Source organism: Xiphophorus maculatus, chromosome 16, assembly GCF_002775205.1.
Source record: "Xiphophorus maculatus strain JP 163 A chromosome 16, X_maculatus-5.0-male, whole genome shotgun sequence".
Lineage (NCBI taxonomy): Eukaryota > Metazoa > Chordata > Actinopteri > Cyprinodontiformes > Poeciliidae > Xiphophorus > Xiphophorus maculatus.
In genome coordinates, this window is record NC_036458.1 from 6,983,676 (window position 1) to 7,011,083 (window position 27,408).

The 27,408-nt window shown below is 36.9% G+C and overlaps 3 protein-coding genes across 5 annotated transcripts; all 3 read right to left on the reverse strand.

The window, feature by feature from the left end:
• Positions 1 to 793: 793 nt before the first annotated feature.
• rab5c (RAB5C, member RAS oncogene family) lies at positions 794 to 10,245 on the reverse strand. The gene is made up of 6 exons (XM_005796697.3): positions 10,161 to 10,245; positions 4,701 to 5,047; positions 2,940 to 3,091; positions 2,706 to 2,828; positions 2,531 to 2,624; positions 794 to 2,186 (listed from the first exon to the last, which is right to left on the reverse strand). The coding sequence occupies exons 2-6, from the start codon at positions 4,864 to 4,866 to the stop codon at positions 2,059 to 2,061; spliced, it is 663 nt and encodes a 220-aa protein (XP_005796754.1). The 5' UTR covers positions 4,867 to 5,047; positions 10,161 to 10,245; the 3' UTR covers positions 794 to 2,058.
• A 1,860-nt stretch (positions 10,246 to 12,105) lies between these two features.
• On the reverse strand, positions 12,106 to 23,457 carry kcnh4 (potassium voltage-gated channel subfamily H member 4). 2 transcript variants are annotated; one of them, XM_023348622.1, is made up of 15 exons: positions 23,078 to 23,457; positions 20,132 to 20,365; positions 19,882 to 20,013; positions 19,595 to 19,719; positions 19,113 to 19,365; positions 18,508 to 18,665; positions 17,772 to 17,979; positions 17,297 to 17,491; positions 17,016 to 17,215; positions 15,794 to 16,043; positions 15,493 to 15,707; positions 13,969 to 14,324; positions 13,807 to 13,886; positions 13,464 to 13,540; positions 12,106 to 12,978 (listed from the first exon to the last, which is right to left on the reverse strand). In XM_023348622.1, the coding sequence occupies exons 1-15, from the start codon at positions 23,151 to 23,153 to the stop codon at positions 12,154 to 12,156; spliced, it is 3,384 nt and encodes a 1,127-aa protein (XP_023204390.1). In that variant the 5' UTR covers positions 23,154 to 23,457; the 3' UTR covers positions 12,106 to 12,153. The 2 variants fall into 2 exon arrangements, with proteins under 2 accessions (XP_023204390.1, XP_023204389.1); XM_023348621.1 differs by having other exon boundaries at positions 19,595 to 19,737.
• A 921-nt stretch (positions 23,458 to 24,378) lies between these two features.
• hcrt (hypocretin neuropeptide precursor) lies at positions 24,379 to 25,853 on the reverse strand. 2 transcript variants are annotated; one of them, XM_005796773.3, is made up of 2 exons: positions 25,617 to 25,853; positions 24,379 to 24,965 (listed from the first exon to the last, which is right to left on the reverse strand). In XM_005796773.3, exons 1-2 carry the CDS (start codon positions 25,671 to 25,673, stop codon positions 24,654 to 24,656), a joined length of 369 nt encoding a protein of 122 aa, XP_005796830.3. In that variant the 5' UTR covers positions 25,674 to 25,853; the 3' UTR covers positions 24,379 to 24,653. The 2 variants fall into 2 exon arrangements, with proteins under 2 accessions (XP_005796830.3, XP_023205303.1); XM_023349535.1 differs by having other exon boundaries at positions 25,602 to 25,853.
• Positions 25,854 to 27,408: the final 1,555 nt, after the last annotated feature.

Sequence of the window (27,408 nt, forward strand, 5' to 3'; positions counted from 1 at the left end):
CCTAAAAGTAATGTTTACCTGGAGATTGTGTTATATTCAAATAATAACGGAATATCACGCTTAATTTAAAAAAGTAAAATTTTATTTGTAAAAAATAATTTATCCTATTGTAAAATGAGATAATCATTTCCAGCAACCTACAGGTTTTCAAGTCCTTACCGACCCCTAGAGGGAAAAGAGGGAAACTGCAACACAATTCACCGTTTTGAGCGTGGAAGTGGGCAGGTGTTAATAACGTGATCGGTTGGCTTTTATTTGAAACAGGAAAGCAAAATTCTCAAACTACTGCAAAAATAAGTCAATCCTGTTTCTTTAAAGTTTGATATTTTAATATGCAAAAACAGAGCATACACATGCAAAATGAAGCATTTTCGAAATATCTAATGCGAAAAGTAGCCTACGTTTTAACTGTTTTGCATTTCACCACACAGCGCTGCCTGGGAGTATTAGGACAATATAAGCTGCTTACTTAGCCTGACTTTTTCCCTGAAACAATCTTTGCTGGGGTTAGTTGGTGGCCTTTTTTTTTCCAGCCAGCTGACCAGAAGTATGTTGCAAAAAGTGAGGGCGGGGCATCGCGGTATTTCACTAAAACAACCAGCGTCAACTCTGGTTATTCCAACACCTTTACAAATTCTATAGCTATAAAGGTGAGGTTTTAATATCATGTTGACATTTTTAATGCCAAATTTAGATGATGCATAGTTTAAATAAATCTACCATCAAAAGTGGATTTATTCTTTGAAAAACAAGTTAACACTTAATATGAAAAAAATAAAATCACTCAAAAAGATGCGTTCGGCTCTTTTATTTGTAAAATTACATTTTCTTTCCTCCTTCTCTACACATACTCTCTACCCGTTACCCACTTTACAGCAGTGAGCGCTGTTCTGGTGCAAGTTCTTCTGTGTAAGATGGTGATGCCACACCAGGATGACAAGATTACTCAAATTCAAGCCCTCCTTGAAATGAAAGAAGCAGAGGATAACATCTCAATTCACAAAGCTGATGAGACAGAACCAGTGCATTTAATACCATGAATCTCCAGAGGAAAAAGAAAGTAAGACATGAAAAATAATTAAATTTGACAGAATACAAACAGATTGGGAAGATTTGTGTTTTTGACAGTAACTACAGATTGATTTCAAAGTTCAAAAGTCTGTTACAAATACAGAAATATGTTTCAAATGCAGTTGTGATTTTGGTCAAGAAAAGAATCTTTACACGTCTCCCATTTTACACTGATAATTCAAAAACATTACATTAATGCTAAAATTACATACGGGTGAAATTGTTAATAAAGTTGTATTTAATGTATATGTTTGGATAACATAGATAAATGATTGTAAAACCTTAAGATAGGTTTCAAAATCATACTGACCAGTCTGTGCCAAAAGAAAAACAGTAATAATAGAGATAATCATTCAATCTTCACAGCTCAGATCTATAAGAAATCTGCCTGTTTGTTCTCTCTTGGTGAAAACCTCCTGATCCAATTCCTTAAGACTCTATATGCACCTTGCTTTTAACATAAGACCATGATGGAAACATTTATGGTGCATTTGTACAGTGAGTCCATGCTGTGCAACGATAGGGTTATCAAACTTACACATTTTCCTTCCTTTTTCATTAATTAGATTTCCTCTATACAAACACAGAACAGTGGACAAGATGCCTCTCTTAGGAGCAATTGTTAATGACTTATGTTTGTTTTCCTTCCATGAATGGGATTTGTTTTTTTTTCCCCTCCAAGGTGACGTCATGTGTCCATCATCAAAAGAAAGGTCATGGAATGGCGAGTCCAGGGGTGAAAAACGCAATTCTGTGAATAAGCCTGTAGGTTGATTTCTTTGTATTTTTGGCAGGTTCATCAAGCTGGAACCATCAGTGGGATCTGGCAATCTACTGGCCAGTATGCTCATTTTGTCAAACAGTTAGTTGGTGCTGAGAGGATAAGTTGGTCTTTTGGTGGTCTGGTTGGACCAACGGGGCGTCGTTTTACAGCTGGCTAATATCTGGTGTTGTTGATCGGCTGGATCAGCTGATTCATTGAGTTAGTTAGTTTCCACCTCCACAGCACTGGCCGCTTCTGCCCTGTGGAGCAGTTTCCTGCAGGTCCACGCCACCTCTGGCCCGTCCGCCCGGTCCCGCTCCGCCCTGAGGCTCGTTCTTCGGAAGTTTCTTGGCTGTTGCAGAGAATAAAGATAATTGGTCAATCTCCGGTTTAAAGTATTGCAAAGATTAATTCTACCAATAATTATCTACCAATTAACCTAAAAAAAATTGAGACAAATGACCAAAATTTTAAGTAGAATCACATTTATTAAAACTAAAATTAAATATATATTAAGAGAAGAAACAGAAAACTTTTACACTGAAATGTCTACGATAGAAGGCGCCAATATTTTTTTTCAGTCAAAAGCAAAAATTTATTTAAGTACATTTATAGTTTTACTAGGAGGTACCAATTTATTCTCAGCCTCTCTAAATGATTAATGAATTAATAGTTGGACTTCTGAGAAACACTCACCTATAGCCATAAAAATCTCATTAACATTCATTGCGGTCTTGGCTGAAGTTTCCATAAAGAGCAAACTGTTGTCATCTGCATATGCTTGTGCTTCCTACAGGACCAAAGGAAAATTCTCAGGGCATTTTGACCTTGAAAATTAATCTGTAGTAGATTCTGTATTTATTCCCCTTACCTGGAAATCTACGGCTCTCTTGCTGGCCAGGTCGGCTTTGTTTCCTGCCAGCGCAATAACGATGTTGGGGCTGGCTTGTCGCTGCAGCTCCTTCACCCAGTTCTTTGCACGTGTAAATGTATCCTTTACAACAGAAAAGTGCAAAACAATGTGATACTACACTTAAATCTGACTTGATTACACAAGTCAGATTAGACTTGATTAGATGACCAGAGCGTTTTGGCTGTTACTCACTGTGTTGGTGATGTCAAAGACCACAATGGCAGCCTGGGCTCCTCTGTAGTACATAGGGGCCAAGCTGTGATACCGTTCCTGTCCTGCAGTGTCCCAGATCTCAAACTTGACTGTTGTATCATCCAAACATACTGTCTGCGTGAGGAAGGCAGCTAAAAAGATAATTAGAAATAGCATTTTAAACAGATTTTTAAAAAAGAGAGAATATTTGACTTCTCTTCAGAATAAGTCTTGGTGTAATGATAAAGAAAAAAGCATAAGTCACTAAATTAGGACACATTAATAATATGAAATCAATTATTCATTTTCATAATCTGCTGAAAAGGCTACCAATCAGAGTAAGAAATAAAAAAAAAAAGCCGTAGAAAACATAAAAAAAAGCAACTCACTTTACCAGGAGGAAATGTTAGTTTATGAAATGCACACTCACACAATCAGCCATCTCTCACATGACACCTAAAGCTTAGCTCCTTCTTGCATAGTACACATTTTAAAGCTTTGTAATCTTTGACCAGGCATGCCGCCGACCACAAGTTCAATAGAAAGCAAAAAAGAAAAGTGCTGACTCGTTTTATTTCCACCGATTCTTTGGTGAGTATCCTGTTCCAACATTCTTATGCAAGTTGACTCATCAGAAACCAGATACAGCAGGGAAAACAATTAGGGAAAAAGTGAGTATGAAATGACTTATTTCCAATATATGTACAATTTTACATTTTCACCTGACTGCCCTGAAGATACTTAACATTTATATATTTATATAAAAGAACACATTTCGAAAACTGCTACCCAGTGGTTTGTATTTTCTGAAATAGGCAAAAATGTGGAAAACCCACAGAAAGCTGAGGAATACAAGAAAGAAAGGTGGAAAGTTTCCAGTTGTTAATCCAGTTTCAGATGGATTAACATATTTCTATTTAGTAATTCAATTCGTAACATTCCTCCTTTAATTCAAAGCGCCAATTAACTAATTTTGATTTGATGTTACAATCTAGGTCAATTTAAACAGTCAAGAGACATGCGTCACTTTGTGCAATTTGACCAGTTTCGGTAAAGATATCTGCCTTCTTTGTGTGAAGAGCCTGAAGCCAGTTGAAGTCATCCTTTGGTCTTGGAAGAACTAGTTTTACCGGTCCTTCTCCTGACTAAACTGACAACAGATATAAGTAAGACCTGCCAGAAGTCAGATCACTTCTACTGGCATGGACAAGTCTTCTGCTTCAGGGCTGAAATCTGATGTTTTAAATCAAGAGTGCACAAACAGTTCAGAACCTAAACACCCACATGGATGTTTGACAAGAACCAAATAACGTCATGTGCAGAAAGTTTTAATTAAAAGTTTATCAGGTTTTTGCACCTTTTAGATAGCCCAAATGATTTTTTAATTACTTCTGTATACCAGTGGAAGAATGCAGCACAAAAACAGACTGAAATTGAGAAAGAAAAACACATATGCAGTTGTGAAAAGTTTAAAAAGGCATACAATTTAATTTATTAGCTTTCCATTTATTGATTATCTTTGAAATCTAAACTAATCTAGCTAATTTAGTTTTAGTCAGGTTTTATTCCGTGTTTTGTAATCTAAAGGATAAAAGTGAGAATTTCTGAAATCTGAAAACCTTTTTCTGTTGATTTGTATTTGGAATATGCCATGTATCTTTAAATTACCACATCAGAACTCACTGATATTACAGATTACAAATACAGTGCTTTACAGAAGTGTCTGTCATGGAAAACGTGCAGAAATCCTGGAGTCCTTACCTCCGATGGTGCTCTCTTGATACTCATGAAACTGGCCCTTGACGAAGCGCAGCACCAGGCTGGACTTTCCTACTGCAGATTCTCCCAGTAGCACTAGTTTGAACTGACAGATCTTGTTGCTAGCAGCGGTGCCGTTGGTCCGTGCTGGTCCACCTCGCCCTGCCATATTGCAGCGTTGGAAATTACAAGAAAAAAAAAAAAAGGCCGTGTGGGAGGGGGAGGAGAGGATGAATGAGTAAAGGCTTAAGTTTTTTTTGCAGAAGGATGGTGAAGCTGAGGTAAACGCAGGTAGGCTCAGGTCATGCAGGTAGCTTTCCTGGAGGAAGACGACACCTCACTATTGAGAGCTGTAAAAGAAAGAAGAAAAGCATTAAAAGTTTATTGAGTTTCTACTAAACAACCACAGTCTCCGAATACAATCAAAATCAAAAGCCACCAAAAACAGAAATCATCCTTATACTTCTGCACTAAAGCTTTGTTGTCAGCTTCAAAAACCTTAAAACTGAAGTTGTTGATGCAAAATACCACCATCAGACTCATTACCCAGTTTGAGAGTTATTCATTTAAACATGTTTAGTATAAACAAGTGCTAAAGAAAAACACTTCATGGCTTATTTGAAATTGTGCCCTTGGTTTTTCTCCCACAGGCTACAGTGAGACCATACTATTAAGTTTCTTGAGATGCTATTGCATACATTAAGGACTAAAACAAAATGCAAAAATAATCAATTTTGAATTACTTAAAGTTAAAATTGTTTGTAAACTAGAAGTACTGAGATGAAAGTCATTTTCTTATATGTGCATATAATGCAACATATATTTACTGAACATGATTATGAGATAATACCAGGTGAAGGTACTTGACAAAGGCAAACCTGAATGGTTAATATAAACAGATCTATTAACCAAAAGCTGCAGCGCACTAATCCAGCTGGTTATCCATAAGACATGCAAAGAAGCAGAGCATGAAATGCAACACTCATTAATGCACCTGGTTCTAGCATGTCATAATAAAACAGCTGTCCAATAACAGGTCCTCAGTCTATTACATGCTAATAAGAAGTCTCAAGATAGACATGTCCAAAATGCGAAAGGTACAACATTAAGCAACACACGGCTCAGTCCTTTCTTTTATTTTTAAGTGGAATAGACTAAAGTGCAGCCAGTTTGCCTAGAAGCCGATCAAACTGTGGCCTAGTCAGACAGGTCACCAGGAGGTAATTTACTTTGGGGGTTTTTATTATCATTAATTATGCAGATACATAATGATAAAATGTTTTTTATTTTTTCTAAAGATGACCCTCATCTAAACCAGCTGAGCACTGATCAAGCCAAAATAACCATAAACAACTTCCTGTTGGTAGAGGTTTGCATTGACACAACCAAATTTCCTTACAGCCAACTATAAAAATATTATTGGACATTTCTTTGCATCATTGGCTGTTAAAGTGCATCCAAAGAGTCCCACATAAACATACATACACAAAAAGGTGTATAATTAAATCCCATAGATGTTTGGCAACAAGGCCTTCTGATATATTTCATGTATTCAGTCAGTTAAGATGAACATAAATCCCAAAATTCAAGATTTTAAAATATCCAATTTCAATATTCACATGTGTTTTGCAAAGACTGAATAACTAAAATATTTATTCTTTGACTCAGTGTAGTCAAGAGTAAAAAAGGGGAACTCAAATGGAGTCAGAAGTAAGCCACTGCAATATTTTTGATTAATTGTAATTCAGTATTTATAAACCACTGAGGCTTTTATGACTACTGCATACCTACATACCAGTGCATTTCGCTTCATGTTTGCCAGACATGACCATCTTAAAAACTTCACCAAATCTCTTTTTCAGCTGGATGACGAACATTAGGTCAGTCAACTTCTGCTCCGTCAAAGGACAGGAAACAACTCAGCTAAAAGCAGGAAGTGAAGATTGCAGAACACTTAACTGCTGAACACAATAAATCCAGCATTCTAACAGACAGTTTGAGGCTGAATTCTTACACTGAGTATGAAGGATAGATTTTTGCTGGTAGAGTGTGGTAATCTACTGAAAAGAAGACATAAGTGCAGATAGTTTTGGGTTTTTGCTTTTAAAAAAAAAAAAGCATGGCTTTTCCCCAGCATGCAGCTGAGCTCATTCTTAATCTTTAGCATGTGACTGCAGATCACAGCTTTGTCCATAAAATATTCAGGACTTGCATGTTTTATTTGACAGTACAGCAACCATGTTCTACTAATGTGTTAGCATTACAACATCAGCAAGCTGCACTACTCCTTTTTCAAAAAGCTGCAACTTTTGCATATTTTGCAGATGCCAACAGTGTTGTGAAGGTACCTGGCAGACAAGAACTCAATAATTTCATAGCACATCAAAAAAAAAAAATTATTAAAAAAAATCAGAAAGGAGTGAAGGCGCTCTGCTCACTTAGACAAACAAAGGACAGTCTGTACTTGTGTGCTTGCAAGCAGCTGAAGACACCTCACCTGCGTTCCTCGCTTAAGGAATCAGTGGTAATAATTGAAATACCGCCAAGATTTTTTGTAACACTTGTACCTTAATCATGCATTATGAGAGAGGGAATCTCTAAAGTGTACTCAGAACCTTGATAATAAAATGGGATAGAGACAGAAAAAAGCAGGACATGGTCAGGGGAAAAGGGAGGAGGAAGCAGCAGCAGTCACAAGAGCCTGTTAAATATTCATCATGGCCTCCTGTTTGCTCTGCACCCAGCATGATGTCCAAGACACCAACAGAGACTGCACTACATTTAATGCAAAATATGGCAGTGTGTGCAAACTTTAAATATGTGAATGGAAGTTAATAAGCACTATAACTAAAAGGTATTTTTGTCCCTCAGGAAAACATGTACTTTCCTGTATTAATAATAATAATAATAATACAAAAGAAACAGTTAATAATGTTGGTGTAGCACAAGGTTCAACATTGAGTTCTCAACTTGTTTTGTTTTTATATAAATATAAAAATACAAAGCTTGTCCACTTCATATTATTGTCTGACTTATAACTGTTATCTATTTGGACTTTCTACAAATAAACAAAAAAATATAAACTTATAATCAGTGAAAAAAAATACATTCTTTACCTCTCTTTACTTTTCAAGAGAATGTTAAAATTCAGCTCAATCCCAGAGCAAAATATTACATTAACCATACCTTTAATTCAGTTAAAAGTAATACATGTCTGAAAGTGAAAATATTGGCAAATTGTTATGTTTATCTAGATGGCTCCTCAGATCTTAATGGTATAATAAGCAAACAGTACAAGTTTTATGAAGGCAACCAGAGGCGAATGTTGTGGAAAAGGGTGGGGTCACAGAACAGCTGGTTGTATCTGATATAAAGGCTGCACCACAGGTCTCCCTTTGTTCCCTATTCCAAGTAACCATCCAGTCTTAGCTATGGCAGTTTCAAATACACAGTCAGCAAGATTTCAAGTTCTACACATTGAAGTCAGATACATTTGCTAAAACAGTAAAATACAAAGGCAGATTATCACCTAGAATCTACAATGAAATGACAAATTCTTTTCATAAAAGGTTGTTCAAACGGTGTTTCAAGTCAAAAATTTGTTTGAAAGTTTAAATACAAATGCACTGATGTAACACAGGACAAGCAAACAAGATGGTAATCACTTTCAAGGCCAATAGGAAATCACAGGAACTTCCCTTTCTTGTGACGTCTCTTAGAAGCTCAGTAACCAAACAGAGAAGTCAGAAGCCTAATCACCATCTTGTCATTTAGTTTAATGTTTCAAAGAAACTTAAAAAACCACATTCCTTTCTAGTAAGTAGACTGAATTATTGCTCACCTCTTCAGATTAGTGGGCTTTGAACTGTCTAGGTTTCTCTTCTAGATTTTTTCTATACGTCAAAAGCTAAACTATTAAGTAATTATTCCTACTAGCATCAAAACTCTAATCGTTTTTATTGCAAATGATGACGGCACCAAACACAAAGGGATCACTTTTAACACACCTGATTAGAAATGCAAACTCTCGTTTCCATTTAGGTGTTGTGACCTTTAAACTTTATAAAATATGACAGCAAACTTTGGAAAACAAACTTCAGCATACTCTTTAAAAAAAAAAAAAAAAAAGAAAACATAACTTCTATCAGGGCTGATTTGCCAAACCGTATTGCTGCTTTATGAGGCCAAGGTCCAAACGCCATAAACACCAGAACAGCCCATGCACATAGCTGGTTATTCCTTTCTGTCGCAAAGGTCCAAACTCTGCTCCTCTTATTAAGCCATAAACAGGATCTATGAAGGTACATGTGATTTAATGTGCTGTTAAATGTAAGCAGACACACGTGTAGATAGATAACTAACAATACAAGTGGGAGAAATGTAACATAACACCTATCAACGGCAACGACACTTTATGAGATGACATTTAAAGGTATTTATGATATGAGTGAAGTTTGTAAGGCAAAATTAAATGTTAGGTTACAAAAATAAGCAAATGTAATAAAATGGACGTGAAAGGAGTTTCCTGTATGATCATTTCAAGAAAACAGATTGCTCATGAATCCGTCAGTTAAACTGCTGAGTCTCTCAGATAAAAACAGTTATCAAGTACTTAACCGTCTCCATAAGCAGTGTTTGTTATAGTCGAAACAAATGAGGTCTAAATACACATCCGCAACACATGAAATGATTCAAGTTTCCAATGTTTCCAAGTTAGCAAAACTTCTTTCTGGCTGTGGTTAGCTTTAGCACAACAGCTAGCACAGGCTGAGCGACATTAGCAAATAATTAAATGATCAAGTATCCAACAAACGCCTTAAAATGTGGTATTTATAAGGTCTGACTGTGAACGAGAATATTGTTAGCAATAAACATCTGACTAAATGCCTGAAACAAACTCCAACTGTTCCAATCTTTCCTCTTCGCCTAGCATTTTAGCACTAGCTTAGTGGCGTAAACGACAGCAAAACATAGATGCTAAGCAACTGAAAAAGGAAACTTTGTTTAACGTGTTTAATGAGCGACTAAATGCGTTTCTGGAGCGAAAAAAAGTACAAATTGGTTAACTTCTGATAGCATTGTTAGCAGCTGTGTCAAAAACGTCATTAAGACAACTTTCATTTTCTCGGCCGCACGTCGTCAGCTGTTTGACGCTATCCGAAAGAAACTTGGGGTCTTCCTAACTGTGTCTCTTCCGGAATTGAAACAATATCAAAAACCCTGTCAAGCAGCAGTTGTTATTTGGCTTTGAAATGTTTCTCAATTTTCCGTCTCTTAGAGCCCGAAGCTCATAGCCTCACTCGATCCACTCTAATGGGCATTTAGGCTGAGCTCGGACTTGGCTCCTCGGTTCGGTTAAATTGTACCAAATAAGGCTAAACAGCTTTTCAGTAACATAGAGTGGGCAATCTTTAAGGGTTCCCACTCCTAACATGTTCGATCATATTAGGCAGCTCGACTTACATGACTTTTTCTTCTTTCGTTAGCCTCATCGGCAGCGGCTGCCTTCTGCTTCTTGGGGTCTGGCCTTCCCTTCCGCTAAGCGATTTTTCCGGGAACCTCCCACTGTTTTTGTCAGTGGCTGTCTGACCAATGACAACGTCAGCCTGCATAAACTATTAGATTCAGAACACCGGTTAAGTTTCAAAGCTTGAACCTAAATGTGTACAGTTTTTTTTCAGAGGATAGAAATAAGTTTTAAAGTGTTACACATTGATTAAAAGATACTTTCTGCTATCCCCGTCTATGTTACTTGTTCACAACAGAGAATTTTGTATTAATTAGCATATGATGACAAAAGGTCACACCAGAGAAATTTAGGAACAACAAACAGTGAACATTAAAGAAGTGAGTGTATCATGAAAAAGTTTATTTATTTTATTCACCTCAAATAAAACAAACTAATCTTAAAGGAAAATTAAATGTCCTGCAAAGAGTTATACTACTGATGGCTACAGGCAGGGATATCGCCTGGAGTAGTCTGTATTACAGTGATTCAGTAGAAGCCTCTGACTGAAGACATTCTGTTTTTTTATAACAGTCTTGTGAAGAGTATGTACTGGGTTCTCCAATATTTTTAATTCTCTGAAGAATCCAAAGTGTTTATTTCTGTTTATTTGAGACCCAAACAGAAAGAAAAACGTTAAAATATGTCTAAACAGCCAAAATTGAGTAAAATCCCATACTTTCCCATGCTTTTTCTGCCAACAGATGTGAAGACGTTTTCAAGAATTCTACTCATGTTTTAGCCCTGAACTGTCTCTTTTAGAATGAACTAATTGCAATCAGTAAAAACCAAGAGTCATCAAACACAGCTGATTTTTCTATTTCTTTTGTTAACAGACGATTAAGATTGTTAAAGGTTCCTAACTCTACTTGCAAAAGGTTATATTTGGTGATACCTGAGCAGAATCACCAGATGAATCACTAGACAACGTCATCATAATTAATGTGATTGCTGTGATAAAGCTATTTTAACAATAAATTGGAGGACTTCTCATTTTAGTATGGCTAGAATTATTTAAGCACAATTTATTTCACAGTTCCCTTCAGATTGGACTGAAATTAAAATCCGATAATATAAACGACTTCATCCTTCTGTTTTACATAATTATGGACATATTTTTTATCAAGTTTTTTGTAAGATTTGTTCTATTGATTCAGATTTTTTTCATCTATTTTTAACAGGTCTCTCTTAGAGTATTTTATCAAGGTTTAGTCCAGGATTTTGATCAATTTGTTGCTCATTTCTAGCTATTCTGTTGGCAATGTGATCGTCTGTTTGGGCTGTTAATGGCCCCATTTCATGCGGGTCCATCTGCTGTAAAGATCTGCTTTTATAGCAAAACTTGATGATCATTTTATCAGGTGAATTTCATAAATAAGGCCTTGTTGCTTCCTTACTAACATCAACTCAAAGAACCACATGTGTACTTAGTTTTACCCTCAACTGTATTGACATTGTCATGGAAACTTTTTTTTAACCTAAAAGCAGAGTTTATGAGAAACAAACAACATGATTTCCTATCAAATCTGTTTTTCCCGCTCAGTCGTGAATTATATAGCCTGTGCATTTTGTTTATGTGACCACACAGTGGCGCTACATCTCTTTATCGAGCATTATTTCAAGGGCAAATGATGTCAGCTGCCGTGGAAATGGCAAATAATGCAGCTTACACTGATGTCTTGCTGTACAACTAATAAATTAATATTACATTAATTCTCTATTACTACATCTACAGTCTGTATTGCCATAGTTTTATTGATGTATCCAAATTTTTAGTCTAAATTTTTTAGGCATTACTTTATACATAACAATTTTTAAAAGAGTTATTTTACAAATAGATAATATTAGGCTGCAGCAGTTGGTAAATAGCAATTTATTATTTCAGAAAGAACAATCCTTTACCATTTAAACAAACTTGTCATTTTGACAAAACAACACAGACAGAAGTCATTATCGTCGTGAGTCTTCTAATACATTTTGACTTGCTCCATAATTGTCTGTCCTGTCATGGTAGAGTGATCCTCCACACTCTCTGGTTGAAAGTTGCCCCAGCAAAGAACATACATGGTCCTGTGAGTGAAGGACAAGGCCGGATCCCGCTGGGTCGTTTTGTCTCGTGGAGCTCTGCTGGCTCATGTTATGATCTGTGGACAATGAAGTGCAAGGTCCTGAGGGTGTCAGAGAGCTGAAGGCTGTGTGATACTGTGACTGTCCAGTGGGATTGCTTGGAGAATGAACTGGCGTCTGGGGATTGGTGAGACTTTGTGACTTGGTTAGAAAATTCAATGTAGGATGAGAGTGTCCACAATTTACTGGATTTGTGTTATTTTTAATAGGACTAGATGTATTATAGACTCCTCTTTGGCTTTGACAAATCACTGGAAAGATGCTGGAACCTGAATCAACGCCGAGGAGGGATAAAACTCTGTGACTGTAAAGAGAGCTTGGGGTGACTGTGGGTGTTTGAAATGGACTGTGCTCACTCTGCAGCCTATCAGCTGTTTTTCCATCTCTCTCAGAGCAGCATAGATGCAAAGAGGTAGACACAGAGCTTGATGCATGCAGCAAAGTGGGAGTCCTGTTGTGGGATGGTATCCCACTGCAGTCCTGTTCATTTCCAGATGAATCTAAAGGGATACGAAGGTGCCTGTTTTTACAACTTGTTACACCAGGAGGAGAGACATGATGAAGCATAGGCATATTTGACTGCAGAAAATGCATCATGTCATGGAGCTCCTTAGTCAGGTTGGAGACTTCTTCATTTAAGTTGTTCACCTGCGAGAAGAAAATAAAAGTTAAAGAGATGTCTCAGATGTTGATTAAAGCTCCATAAAACTATCATGCTAACTGAAAACTACTTTAAAGCTTTTATAAGTTTTTTTCCCCATGAGTTCCCTTTATAAAGCTCCACCAATTTCCAGGTGGTGCAGGACTAAAACGCCAGTCCTAGCATGATGCTCTCACCACCATGTTTCCTTGTATTAATATTAATCAGGAGACACCGTATTAATCAGGCAGCTGCAGCTTACTCAAAACCCTGAAATGTGCAAAACTGTTGGCTGTATTGTTTTCCTGAAAACAATATTGTTCATTGAAACTCACCCATGAAGGCCAAAGATTGTTTTATTATTACATTCATGTCTTAGTTTGTAATTTTTTTTTCTTATGGATTATAGATAGGCATAAATATCCCATATAACTTTTGACAAGGGTAAAGTATTTCATTTATAGGGGAAACAAGATTTATGTTTGAATCTCACCTCTTTACTTAATTTGGTCATGTTCTGTTTCACTTCTTCTGTCTCAATTAGAAGGTTAGCATTCATCTGTAACTTATCTAAAACACATCAAAAAGAAAAATAGAGTTAATGTGGTAACATTTTCTATGATAATTACTAGGTAATATAATCTAAACATGTCAATTAATTACCTAACATGAACTAAGCAGTTTATGTATTGGAAAAAACCAAAACAAGAAATAAAATATGTAAAATGTCTTACATCTTATGCAAATTCAGTTGATAAAGAATTTTACAGTTTCAAAAAAAATTTTTTTCATTAACTTAAAGAAAGATGTCAACATTTTTAAAGAAAAAATGTTACCTGACATACTAATCCTTGTCTTATCCTGCTCTATGTTGAACTGAAATGTATGACTGTTGTCCTCAATCCCATCCACGACCCTGACAATGAAACAAATGAATATCACATCATTTTAAAAAGAGCAAACTGCAAGGAAGAGAAAAATAAGGTGGAAAACGTCACCTGGGGCTCAGGTTAAGAGGACTAACACAAGGGAAGGATGGAAATAGTAGCTTGGATGGCCGATGACTTAAACCGGATTCATTTTTCAGACTGACATTAGGTGATAGAGTGAGATCCTCATTGGCAAAGGACTGAGGAGAGGTGCTACAGCCTTGGCGTTGAGAAACAGGTGACCGACATAGGTGGAGAGTTTGGATGTGTTGGAGCTCCTGTCCTAAAGTGTTGAGACGGGAAAACTGAAGAGTACCTCCAGAACCTTGTACTCTGCTCCGCCACAAATGGTTCATGTCATCTGTATGTTCTTCATCAAATGCTTCATTGACGTTGGGTAGTTTGTGGTCCAAAGAGACATGATGCTGGAATAGGGATTGAAAGTCAATGAAGTTAACTGCAAAGTTGTTTGAGAGTTATGTTTGAGAACATAACATGTTTATGTTATTATTTTATCAACATGTTAACATGTAATGTTATCAACATTATCAACAAATGCCAATACATTTTATCAACATGTAATGACATAAAGAACAACCCATTACATTTTGCTATTGAGCTTACTGTGTGTGTCCATTTGGCAAACATAAACTAAAGCATGAGTCTAAAATATTTAAAACACCCACATAAAATGACTATATCTGGTAGCTTCATTATGATAAAATGTTACTTTATTTTTCTCTCTCTCTGGCCTCTGAAAGGTTGCATACATAACAAAGCATACACTTATATTTATTTAATGCCAGTACTGACAGTGGTTGTCATACACTGTATTAATGTGCCTTCCTCTTTACTCTGTCTAAGTAAAGAGGAAGCATATCTCAACATATACCAAAGACTGCCTGGGAGTCCATGTAAATCTCTTTGCTGCTTGCAGAGAGAACAACAACAAAAAAAGAACTAAGAAATTTTGCCATAATTGTTAAAGTATGATTATGCACAGTGAATATGTACACTCACCAATCACATTATTAGGCACATCTTTTCAGTTGGTTGTTAAGATAAACAGTGAATCAGCCAATCATAAACAAGCCAATCATTCCAATTAGGCTTTTAGATTTTGCAGAAAAGATTCACTGAACTTCAATGGAAGCAATTTGGACCTATTGAACCTCATAGTAGAAAATTGTTTAAATACCGGAGCCCACCCAAGTATTGTTGTGATCCATGTTCATCCCACATGACAATACTGAATTCATCTTTTGATGACTACTTCTTGCAGAAAAAGTAGCCACCATGTCACCAAGCTCAAATCCTCCCCTCGCGGTTTCTTGGTTTCTGCACCACAATGAGCGCTACAGCCGCCAGACCTTAATCCATTAGAGCACCTTTGAGATGTGGTGGAACAACAGATTTACATCATAGACACCTTCCTAGAGCTAGGCTGGCCCCCCATTTATCTTCAGAGTTGACTTTTTTAAGCATATGTTTAACAAGGTGTATCTAATGAAGTAGTCAGTTATTCTTTTTTTTAATAAGATCAGCAAAATTGTTCAGATTAATTCGGTGGTACCACAAAATTATAAGTCTTACATGAGGCTCACTGCCCTCTCTCAGGTTGTAGGTAAGGTTGTGGTGGATGTCAGAGCTGAAACGACTGCCGTACTCTGGATACAGCCTGAGGACCTCTCTTAAAGCCTTGACACTGATGTACTGCAAGTCACAGTAGGTGAGCGCCTTCACATCTGCATTTGTCTTGATCACCTGATCATGCTCTGGCAGGTCAGTCCCTATCAGGTCACCTTTGCCTGTAGTGATAGTCAGAGAGAGGAGTTGCAAAAAGATGCTACTAGATGAAGATGTTAATCAACAGCTGGAAGAATTTCACACTCACCCAGAATAGCTTGGACCATACTGTCTTTTAAGACTTCAAGAGAACCGGAACAGACAAAATAATTGGCATGCAGGGCATCTCCATGGCGGATGAGGTACTCCCCTGGTGCACAGAAGGAAGTCTTGATGTACAGGGAGAGAGAGCGCAGACACCCTCTGCTGGCTCTCTCAAACACAGGCAGCTGCAGGATGTCTTTGTTCAGATGCATGGCGATATCTGCTCGCAGTTCATCTGGGTAGTCATGAAGCAGCTGAGAGCAAATGAGAGAAAAAAAAGACGTTTGTTACAAGTAAATCAGCGTTCTGCAGTTCAACCTCAGAAATTAAGTTACTTACTCTAAGATTTACTGTAAGCATATTGTTTTGATATACATGATTTTAGTCAAGGACCAACATGAGCAAATAAGAAGGAGGTCAACAAAGATAACCTTAAAAATGTGCAAATTTGTAATGGCTTCCCAATATCAAAACATTTACAAATGCATGTTTTGGTTGCTTTTAGAATATTATGTAAAATATTATATTGTTTTACATAATGTAATGGAAAAATATATACATTTTAATAATACAGGGACTTTAAACCATAGGAGCAATATGACGATGAAATTTAAAGGCTTTAATGGCACTGAATTGACACTCCTCTGTTGTATTTTGCTATTTTATGAGCTACTACTAAAATAGTATTTTATTAAAAGGCTCTTTTTTGAAATCTTCAAAAAAGAACTTTGAAAAATGTATGTCTTTCTTTCATGATGTATCAAGCTGCTAAGAAAATACATCCTGTTAAAACCAGTGGCTGCATCTATTGCTTTCAACTCTGAATTAATTATCCAGAGAGGTGATGGTAGGTGTGTTAATGAGTATTCTCCCCATTTCAGCTCTGGCAACTTCTTCAAAATGGATTCTAACATTGTCATTGAAATTCTGACATCTACTCAAGGAAATGGAATAGGACTTCAGAGAATATAAAATGTCCCACATTTAAAAGGATTGTAAGTCTGAAAGGAGAAACACCCACAGAAAATGTATTGTTTTGATTGATATACCTCAAAATGCTGAAACTCAATTTGTGTTTCAATTACTGAACAAAAATGAACAAGTTCTTTCATAAAAAATACATACAAGATCTAATTATGACCACAATATTAATATTACTAATAAGTCTTGTACCCTAGAAGAATTAATAAAAAGACAGATTTTATTTTCCTTTGTTCCTCACTTACCTCATTTGTATTTATGCCATTGTTGACTGACCATGTGGCTTGAAAATACTCCAGCATTCTCTGCTTCAGCTGCTGAGGGAGTCGATGCACACGGATGAAGTCTTTGAGGTCCTTCATTCGGGTGTGGTAGAGCGAGCGCCGTGAGTACATGCGCTGGATAATGGCCGTTACATTACCAAAGACCACTGCGTGCATCAGAGCTGACAGTGGATGAAACAGTAAAAGTGAGCTTAGAAAATTTAACCCATATGGAAAATTTCTGTTCATGGTTTTAAACTCACCACCAATCAGCATAATACAAATGGAGAAGATTTTTTCTGCATCTGTGTTGGCACACACATTGCCAAAACCAACACTAGTGAGGCTACTGAGAGTGAAGTAGAGGGAGGCAATGTAGGCACTGGGAATGGAGGGTCCACCTATGGTTCTGTTGATGTATGGTGTCTCCAGACGCTTACCCAAATCCTGAAGCCACCCTGATGGTATGGGTACATATTGTTAATCACTCAAGATGAAGAAAATAAAATATAACACTAACATTGTTCATGTTCCATTGATTTATTGTGCTTTAGCGGACAGATATTTCTGCTTTGCTAATTGGTCAAATTGGCCATACAATTTGGACACTCTGTGACCTAGACTTCCTCTGGGCTAAGGAGGAAAGTCAGAGGCATTAAGTCATGACTCAAGATGTTTAAACAACAAACAAGAAGTAGCTTCTTATTAAAGGAGACTGTTGTGACTAGCTGAACTCACCTATATCCCAGGTAACAGGATCACTACCTTCAATCTCCTTGCGTCCAATGATGTACCAGATACAGGCCATCCAGTGAGCCAGCAAGGCAAACACAGACATGAGCAGTGTAAGGACCACTGCGCTGTACTGGGAGTAACGATCCAGTTTTTGCAAGAGCCGAAGCAAGCGCAGCAGACGGACCGTCTTTAGAAGGTGCACCAGTGAGGTCTGGATATGGGAAAACAAAACACACATTAAAAGGTTCTACATGTTTCTGCTTTCTTATGTTTTAAGCTAAACAGATGATTTTGTTTGTTAGAAACTGGAAAAAGTTAATGAGAACTTAAAATAGTGGGAAAAAGAAGAATACCAAGACAAATGGGCAAAATTTGAGGTATGGAAGTAGACAAACTTGTTGGCACAGGTTGAGCTTAACAATGCCAGGAAATTCATTTCATGTCTGACTATCACTGACACAAACACTCAGAATTTGTTAATCTGTGCTGTGACTTTAACTTGGTCATAGCACAGTTAAAGTGCTATGACCAAGCACTTTAACACAATAAGATTGTGTTTTTGTGCAAAGAACAGTGATTGACCCATCTCACTTTTCAAATATTTTCAGTGTGAGATTATGATGCAGATATAAAATATTGCTATATTTTAAAACTTTACCAGGTATGGCAAAAAAGAAACTAGCCAGAAAATATTAAACAAAGAAACATGACATTCTTTGCATTATCATGACCGTCTTACCACTGAGACGTTGAAAGCATAGAGAAGGTCAAATGGCAGGGCCGCAATCAGATCCACAAAGAACCAGGTAGTGAAGTAATGTAGGCAGATGGATCGGGTGTTATACACTACCTGACCCGACTGGCTGACGTATGTGGTGCGGAAATTCAGAATAATATCTGCAAAAGTTACAGAAACGTAACATGAAATAGAGAGAAAATCCACAAAGAATGAAGACTTGCTCCAGAGACTTGCATGGGAGGGAAATGCACGAGGTAGCGAGTGAGCTAATTTTGTACGACTGCCTTTTTAAAGACAAACCTATGGAGAGGTTGTGTGACAGACGTGTTATGGCACTTCCATTGGAGAAGAACTGGGACGAAGTGAGAGAAATCTAATTATGATTTATAACCTAGGGCAACATTGACACTGAGTGGGTGAGAAATGATGGGAGGTAGTCACGTGCCAGCCATCACCAAGGAAACAGCTGTGGTTTAAACTTACTGCTCTTGTCCTTTCATAATGTTGCTTGGGTTTCAATATGATGGTCAACAGGTTTGTAAAGCATAAACATTTTCTCCACTAAATCCACCATTCAAAGTTAATACACAAAAACCACCACGTACCAGCTATGAAGAGCATCTCCACCGCTATGTCACTCCATGTGGTGCTACGAGCGACAAGTGAGAGACGATCGCCACCTTCACTGTGACTGACAAAGCAGACGTTGAAAGGTACAGTGACAGCGACGTAGAAAGTCGCCAGCAGAATCAGCCAGTCCCACATGGCCTTGAAAATGCTGTAATGCAGGAGAATAAAACGGGACTTCTTCACAGAGGCCACCTTGTACTCAGGTACGGAGGGCTTCTGGAACATGCTCTGAAAATGCCACATGACACGAAATCTTGAAGTCCACATTTCTAATGCCCTCAGTTACATTCAGATAAATAAAAGTCATTCTATAAAGAGGTTTAATCTGTACTGGGCTCTTGAGGAACAATGAAGAAAGTATTCAGAGCAACATTAAAATCACATTAATGTACATTTATTTTCTTAGTCTCTGGTTGTTTTTCACCATGTGGGAGTTGAGACAGAGTTTTGAACTCACATTGGTCAGTTTCCTCTTGCGTCTCTTTGTAAACAGGTTACTCAGGCGGTGCAGAAAACTTCTCCCCCTGCCTTGAGCTCGAATAAAATACGATCGACTGCTTTTTCGGTTTTCTCTAGGGGCCTCTGAAAAATCCAGGTCAACTACAAAATTAGTTGTATTAGTCATTTTCAAATAATTTTAGGTAAAATCAAGCCAATGAAAAACCATGTTACAATCTAAACATTTTAGAGATCATTTAGAATCACTCAGAACAGAGCTTTCAGAAGCATGCAGTAAGGGCTCACCATCTTCATGAATGTAGTGATGGCTTTTCCTGTAAGATTCGCTGACATCTTTAAAGGACAGCAGAAACAGAACCACCTCGCCCTTCTCGTTTTTAATTGGAACAATATCCAGGAGACACCAGAACTGATTTCCTTTGAGTGCCAAAAAGTTACGGAAATATATTAGACAAAGACGAAAATGTTCACTTGATGGCTCAATATAAGTAGATGAACAATGACTTTAGCAGAAGAAACAGTATTTTTTTCTTACCATTTTTCCTGTAAAAGCAGATCTCTCCCTGATACTCCTGCTGACTCTCCAGAGCTTTAAGCACCTGCTCCATTACACTGTCACTGGTCTCAGCCCCATGAAGGAAGGTGCAGGTGCAGGTTTTCTGCATGACCTCCGTCCGAACAAAACCAGTCAGCTCACAAAAACCATCCGAACAATAGACGATCCGGTAATTATATCGACCCCTAGCATTTCCCAGAAGAAAGTTGCTGTCTGTGAATAAGTCAAAAGGACAAATAGTAGAGATTAGAGGTTGAAAAACAACAGTAGAGCTTAACAGAAAAATAAATTATTCCACCACTCCTTTTTTAAAGCAGCAGCATAGATGCTGCCAGGCAATTTTTTTGTGAAAATATCACTTGTAAAACTAGATATCTGCAAGCTGTTCCTAATTTTATGTTACAGCAAGCAATAGCGCAGCTTCCCATTACAGGAAGACAGAAAAGTAGTGGTTTTAAGATCTAATGCAGAAAAACTATAGGATGGCTTCTTGTAACTCTTTAAATTGTTTTCTTCATTCGTCCATAACTATCTTTATTGTGCAATCGTAAATGTAGCATGATGTGGGATTTTATTGTACTTCTCCTGACTGATACCTTTGTACAATAAGATTCTGTAAGCTACTGCTCTGGAGCCACTAATGCAAAGTCTGAACTCAAGAAGACAACATTTTCCTCTTTAATTAAATATATTATTCAAAATAATATTAGAATACTAATACTAATATCAGTATTAATTTCCACTACCTTTTAATTGTTATGCCAAAGATTGCTTTTGTCTACAGCCTATCAATGTGCTAAAGAAGCTTGTACTGAAATGTTTGTAAGATAAATTTATATTGATTTATTACACCAGCTGGTGAGTAATATTAGAAAAGCATTATGAAAGAAATTATTAGTAGTAATCTGTTCTTAATTCAATAAAGCACACTAATAGGTACATATCTCCTTTCTATTTCTGTACAAATAATGAGTAAGTCGTCCCTTTTCAGGTGATGCTTTGAATATAAGCAAACAGCATTTTAAAACGTTTTTTGTTTGATGAAGAAAACTTTTAAACAATAACGTAGCTCCAAGGACAACATGGAACACCTGCTGGGTTGACTGCCAGAGAGGAGATTTGTATTCTCCTGCTGAAAACAAAGCAAACAGTGCATTCATCATTCAGTGGCACAATTGTTTATATTTATCTTAGAAACATTACATCAAGGAAGATAAAATCTTTCACATATTTCTAATTGGATGTTGCAATCAGTGAGCCTGATTCAATTTGTGTCCTAGAACTAAATTCTTGTAAAACTGCGCCATTGCCATATGTTTTCCTTCTTTTCTCTCTCAGGAATCCCCATGGCAACACAAAACCAGAAAGATCTTTTATTAGCTTTATGACTTCATCTCGACATACTTTAGTGAAAACATCTACACATCTAGCAGCATGCAGCCTTGGTATGATTTTATTGTGTAGAAGTAACTTTAAAAAATGCTTATTTGTAATTATCTTCAAATTAAGTCTGCATCCTTTTAAAAACCTTCACCTTCTTCTTTTGCCTGCAGTCAGAAATTCAAAGATTCTTCTATTTTTATTGGTCATGATTAAAAGTAAAATATATAAGTATCATACATCTCTTTGATAAAATCTGCCCTTTTCCCCTCCGCTGATCAGATTAATTAATAATGTTGACAGCAAAAAATGCAAAACCAAAATCTGAGATGCGTTGAGTTGTGTTCAACAAAGTGCTTTTCCAATTCTTAAAAATGACGATCTAGGAATGCACCTTACATGTTAACCACTGGCAACAGCCCCTGCAGTCCAGCAAGGATTAAGGTGTGAAAATGATGAAATACAGAATCAGGTCAGGAAAGAGTGTCCACGAAGAGTCAGATATCAACAACAGAAGCTGAAAAGGTTAATCTAAACATCAGTTCTGACTCTATTGAAAGGCTGTTTTCCACATTTTGAGGTGGTGGGTGATCAGATTAATCATTTAGGTCAGTTTCCAGCTTTCAAAAAGGTTCACTGACCAAGACCTCAGTTGATATCTGATAAGCTCCCCACCACTACATAATTCATTTTAATCAATCTCCCTGGCTTCATAACAGGATCATGTGGATAGTGTCTCTATCCCATGTTTGCTATGCGTTTTCAATGGCCGCTGCTCACATTTCAGTCAAGACAAGTTCAAGACAATTCATAGACTTAGCAGTGTTTGTTGCTGAAGCTCTATCTAATCTAATGATCTGACAGCTGATGCTGAAAACTGACTGTCCCCTTGAAGGGTCACTGCCACAAATTTCTGTTGGTTGGACAAATGCAAGATTATTATGTTACTTGATGCTGCCACTTACCATGAATCTTTTATAAAGGAGACTTTTAATATTTGTATCCTGGTTAAATAAAGGTTCATATTGATATTAAGATTGAGTTACCTAACTCAAAAATAAATTATACACATCTTTTTAGCACTGCATGCATATAGAGTACTGTATGTTCTTTTTTTATGTTGGCCTTTTATGTTTCTTAAGCATTCCTGAATCCTATCAAAACATGAGGAAAATCATCAGTGTGAAAGGATATTTATTTTTATCCGGGTGGAAACAACCACAGCATTTTTCACTGATTAAGTTAATGATGATAAAGTGCAAATTTGTCTATTTTTTATATTAATTACAGATTTGTCCAAACAAAATCCTTAAAAAATAATTTCACATTTATGTTATGGGTTTTAAAAAAATCTCACCAATGACAATACACATTTTTTATGTTAATGTGCTTCACAATCTTTAGCTAACAAGAAAAGTATTACAGAACAGAAACACTCAGTTCTGCTCTATGCGGAATTGAGTATTTTGTCCCACAAACCTGATTTGGGCTAACAAATGAGCCACTGGGCTAAAATAGTAAAACATCTTTTTTAAAACTACTTACGAGTTCCATCGAAGTGGTTTGCAATGCTGTCCAAAAAGGTATTCTGTGGAGCAAGGAGGCCCTTCATCACAGGCATGTTTAGCTTTTAAAAGGAGACTTTCAGCGTCTAGTAGTTTGTCACTAGTCCATAAGATCTGAAATAAAATCAAAGTGCTCCTTGGTGTAAAGTTCTTTTGTTGGATCCAGAATCAAAAGCAGAGATTTTCAGATAAACCTGATCTGTGTTTAGAAGATGAGGATAGTTGCTGTTCTCCAAAGGTTTTCTCCCAGAACTGAATCAGGATTTTTCAGGTTCAGCTGCACATTGCCCAGTGTTGTCATATCCTCAGCTGTTCTGTCAGTCTCAACTCCACAAAGCATAGTTCCTGCCATCTCTGAGTCCCCTCCCATCATGGGAGCCTGAGCCATTTCTCCATTCCACACACCGTGAGCTCAATGCACATCTCTTTCCTTCTCTAAAAAACCCTGTCTCCTCCTACTTATCTATCCTCAAAGAAATTAACAGAAATTAGCTTCATTCTCCTTATCTTCCAGCTTTCTCACCTTTACATTGCTTCCTGTTATAAGCTCCTCATTTAGATGTAAAAAGAGGCTTCTCAATGCTTTTCTCTTCAGATCATCAAATAATTGTACTTGTGCAGTGTAAACCACTAGGTCAGGGCTCCATTTCGAGCTGCTGGTTGCTGTGGATACTCTGAAACACAGAAAGTAATGAGACTTTTTCTGAGTCTCCACAGGGAATCTTTCCTCCCATGTATTTTACCAGATAGGCATGCAAAATTAAAGAAAGTAAAAAAAGTAATCAGGTCATTTTCTGTAATAGAAATAAATGTTTACAGCTGAAATAATTAATATTCAGCTAGTTGAAGGATTCTGCACTCTCTATTACAATTTCTATGGCACACCCATGCACCGCACAGAAAAGCATAGAAACACAGTAGAGTCTATAAATACATGAACACAGGTAGTACATCCTTGAGATCACTTCTGTAAAAAACTACAGTCTGGTCAGTTTCTTTGAAATATACTGTGAAACATGTCTTTGACCACTACACTTCTGGTTTTATGGTTTTTTTCTTTTTATAGCCCCAGGTTGTTTAATATAGTCTTTAATGTGTCGTGTCTCTTTTTAATCTTCACTCTCTGTCTTTTATATGATCCACAGGAGAAACAAGAGAAAAGCAACCTTCTTCTGCATGTTGCAAGGATGCAAGGAAATAAAAAAATGAAGATTTTCTGGTAGACTCAAAATTGTAGTTTATTGAATGATAAATACTCTTTTTCTATCAGACTGCACTGTATATAGCAAGTTATTCTTGTCAACACATATTGACAAGTTCTTTTTAGTTTTCAATACTTTACTAAAGATGTCATCAGCTTAAACTTTGAATTACATCACCACACATTTCTTAATCTCTATGACATTGTTTTCAAAAAGAAACAGTTTAAAGAAAATCCTTTGATTGTCATTTTTATATATATAGATGTTATTTTCTCTAAACATTGTATGAACATTGTTTACCCAGGCAAAAGTGTTACAATTGTGGGGTTTTTTTGACAGACTCAGTCAATCTGTTTATTGCTCCCTATCCCTCTGTGCAGTCCTCTTTCCCATAGTCAGTATCCCAGCTGCTTGGTTCTTGCGGCCATGAAGAAGCTGATGGAGTCTGCTCTGCAAATGTAACTCATCCTCGTTCCGTTTACCCAGGGTGAGGATTCCAGCGGCTGCGTCTCCTGCGATGGTTCCCCCTATGCTCTTCTTGCCAGAACGACACAGCAGGACCTGTAGGCGACAGGACTGCGCTGGCTGTCTGCAGCACTCAGACACACTCTGCGTGCTACATCCCAGCTGGGCAAGCAGCAGTATCAACATGAACACCACAGTCTTCTGTTAGGGGAAGAAAAGTAGCTTTAGAATACATTTGTTCAGATAAACCCCATTTTAGTACATGCAGCTCATACTGAACATCTCTACATGCCATAAGTTTTGTTTAACATGTTTAGATACTGGAACAGACTGAACAATAAAATGTTGATCAGTCAGTGTTTTGATCACTTGATGGCATAGGACCATTGCAATGTTGTTTTGGTTTGGGCAATATGACTCATATCCCAGGGTGGAACACTTTTGTGAGCTTATCAGTCAAGTTTTCTATTGTTTAACTAACTACAGGAGTGGGCACCTCCACCTCCCCCAGTGTTACACAGAGAAAGTAAGCATCACTGCTCTCTTCCTGCTGGCCAAAGCTGCTCTCTGTTTTGTAGCAATAAATTTGTCCAGCTCACAATCTTGATTGCTTAGATTGATCCATTCTGATCAGGATTATTCTGTACTTCAAAACTTTTACCTTGACCAGTAATGTATCCATAATACACAAGTTTAACCAACATTATGATGAATACAACAACATAATATCTCTATTGTGAACATCAGGTGCTACTTTTAAGGTGCTCCACATGAACTAAAGTCTGAATTCTTCAGAGCATCAACATGTAATCAAAAAAACTTTGTACAAAGGCTTACCCTGAAAGGTCTTACCCTGTTAGGTGTGTCCATCTCAGCAGTGTTGTGGAAGTTGGTGGTGTACCATGTCATCTTCACTCTTGTGTGATGGGTTATAATCTGATCTTCTTATTTCCCACAGGAGGAAGTCTCTTTTATATTGTTCTACTATGTCCACATCGTCAGTGCTTTGGGCGTCATTCAGGCCAGCCATAAACAGAGAAAACCACAAATCATTTATTTCTGCTCATTTAAAGTTTGCCGTCATGCTCGTAACTGTTAATTAGACCCCTATTAGAGATCATCTCCACAGAGATTTGATGAACCACAGGTATGCCTTTGTTGCTGCATAGGGAGGGTTTATTAACACATGCCATTACTATGAGTGGCCAAAGACGGAAACTATTGTGTCCAGTAAAGCAAAAAATATAAAAAATACAACACAAATACATAAGGAAACTAACAAGTTTTGAAAGGGCATGCTAATGACCATGGCTCTGTGTGCTGTGATTTCTCATACTAAAGGTCTGTAGTGATACATCAAAAGTGTTGGTATTTTCTGCTGCTTCAAAGAGCATCCACTTGCTTAACTACAAACATCCAGAAGTTTAGGTGGGGTTATCTAAGGGTCTATATAAAGCAGAAACTAATTCTTACAAATTTCATCTCAAAACTTCAGGACAACAACTTGAAAGCAGCCACTCATTTGTACATCCATTTAGCTAATGTTTATTGCCATCTTATGGACAACAGGAAGTACTGCTTTAAACACACAAACCCTTTCATGGAAGAATAATAGGTTTAAATCAATAAGAGCGTAATTTTAGATCAGGACTATTAACGTTGCATCATAGTGCATCAGAAACAATCAATGAAGCATTTGGGTAGTTCATTGATTAGATTAGATTGTACGTGTCCAACATAGTCATCTTTATATAATTCCAACATATAGTTGTTGGAATTATATGTTTAAGTAATTATCCAAAATATATCACTGTGTTGAAGAAAATAAATATGTTTCTAGGTGTGCGTAACTTTGTTTATTTGATAACTTTTGCTTTTATGGTCCTATGGTACAGACCAGGATATTAATGTTCTGATCTGCAAAAATAAATCGATCAACTGTCTCTTTATTTGCAGCTGTGAGTTTAAACCTGATCCCAGGTTTTGATAATCATTGTCTCTTTGTTGATTCAAATTATACTCATATTAATAATTGATAAGAGATTGATCTTAAGGTTGTGGAATACGGAAGCTGTTCCTACAATTCAAGGAATGGCTCTCAGAATTGCCTTGGGTATTAGACATGGAGAGATGGACAAAATCTTTTCAGAATACCTGGATGTCATTTCTGGACCTTTGAGTGTAACAAGATGGAAATCCCTCTTGATATTTAACCTCTCAAATAGCCATCTGCCTTGTTCTCCTCAATTTATATTGAGATATTGGTAAGAGTGATGCATCTGTGCTCATATATTCATCACAAAGCTTTTGTGATGACACTCATTGTCATGTCATCAAAGCTTTTTGTTGTTAGTATATATAATATATATATATATACATATATATATATAGGTTTAGCATATTAGTGTGGTTCTTCATATTTGTTTAAAAAAAATTCTGAATAGACAAATTACAATTTAAAAAGCCCCAAACCAATAAACAAACCAAATTACTTCTTCAGACATCTTTAGAGAAGTGTTGTAAAGTGCGATTCAGTGTCTATACATATTTGGAAAAATATATATCACTTATGAAAACCACCTACCGATCAAATTAAAATAGAGCAGAACAATTTCTAAAACCCAGTTTATGTGGGCAAGATATA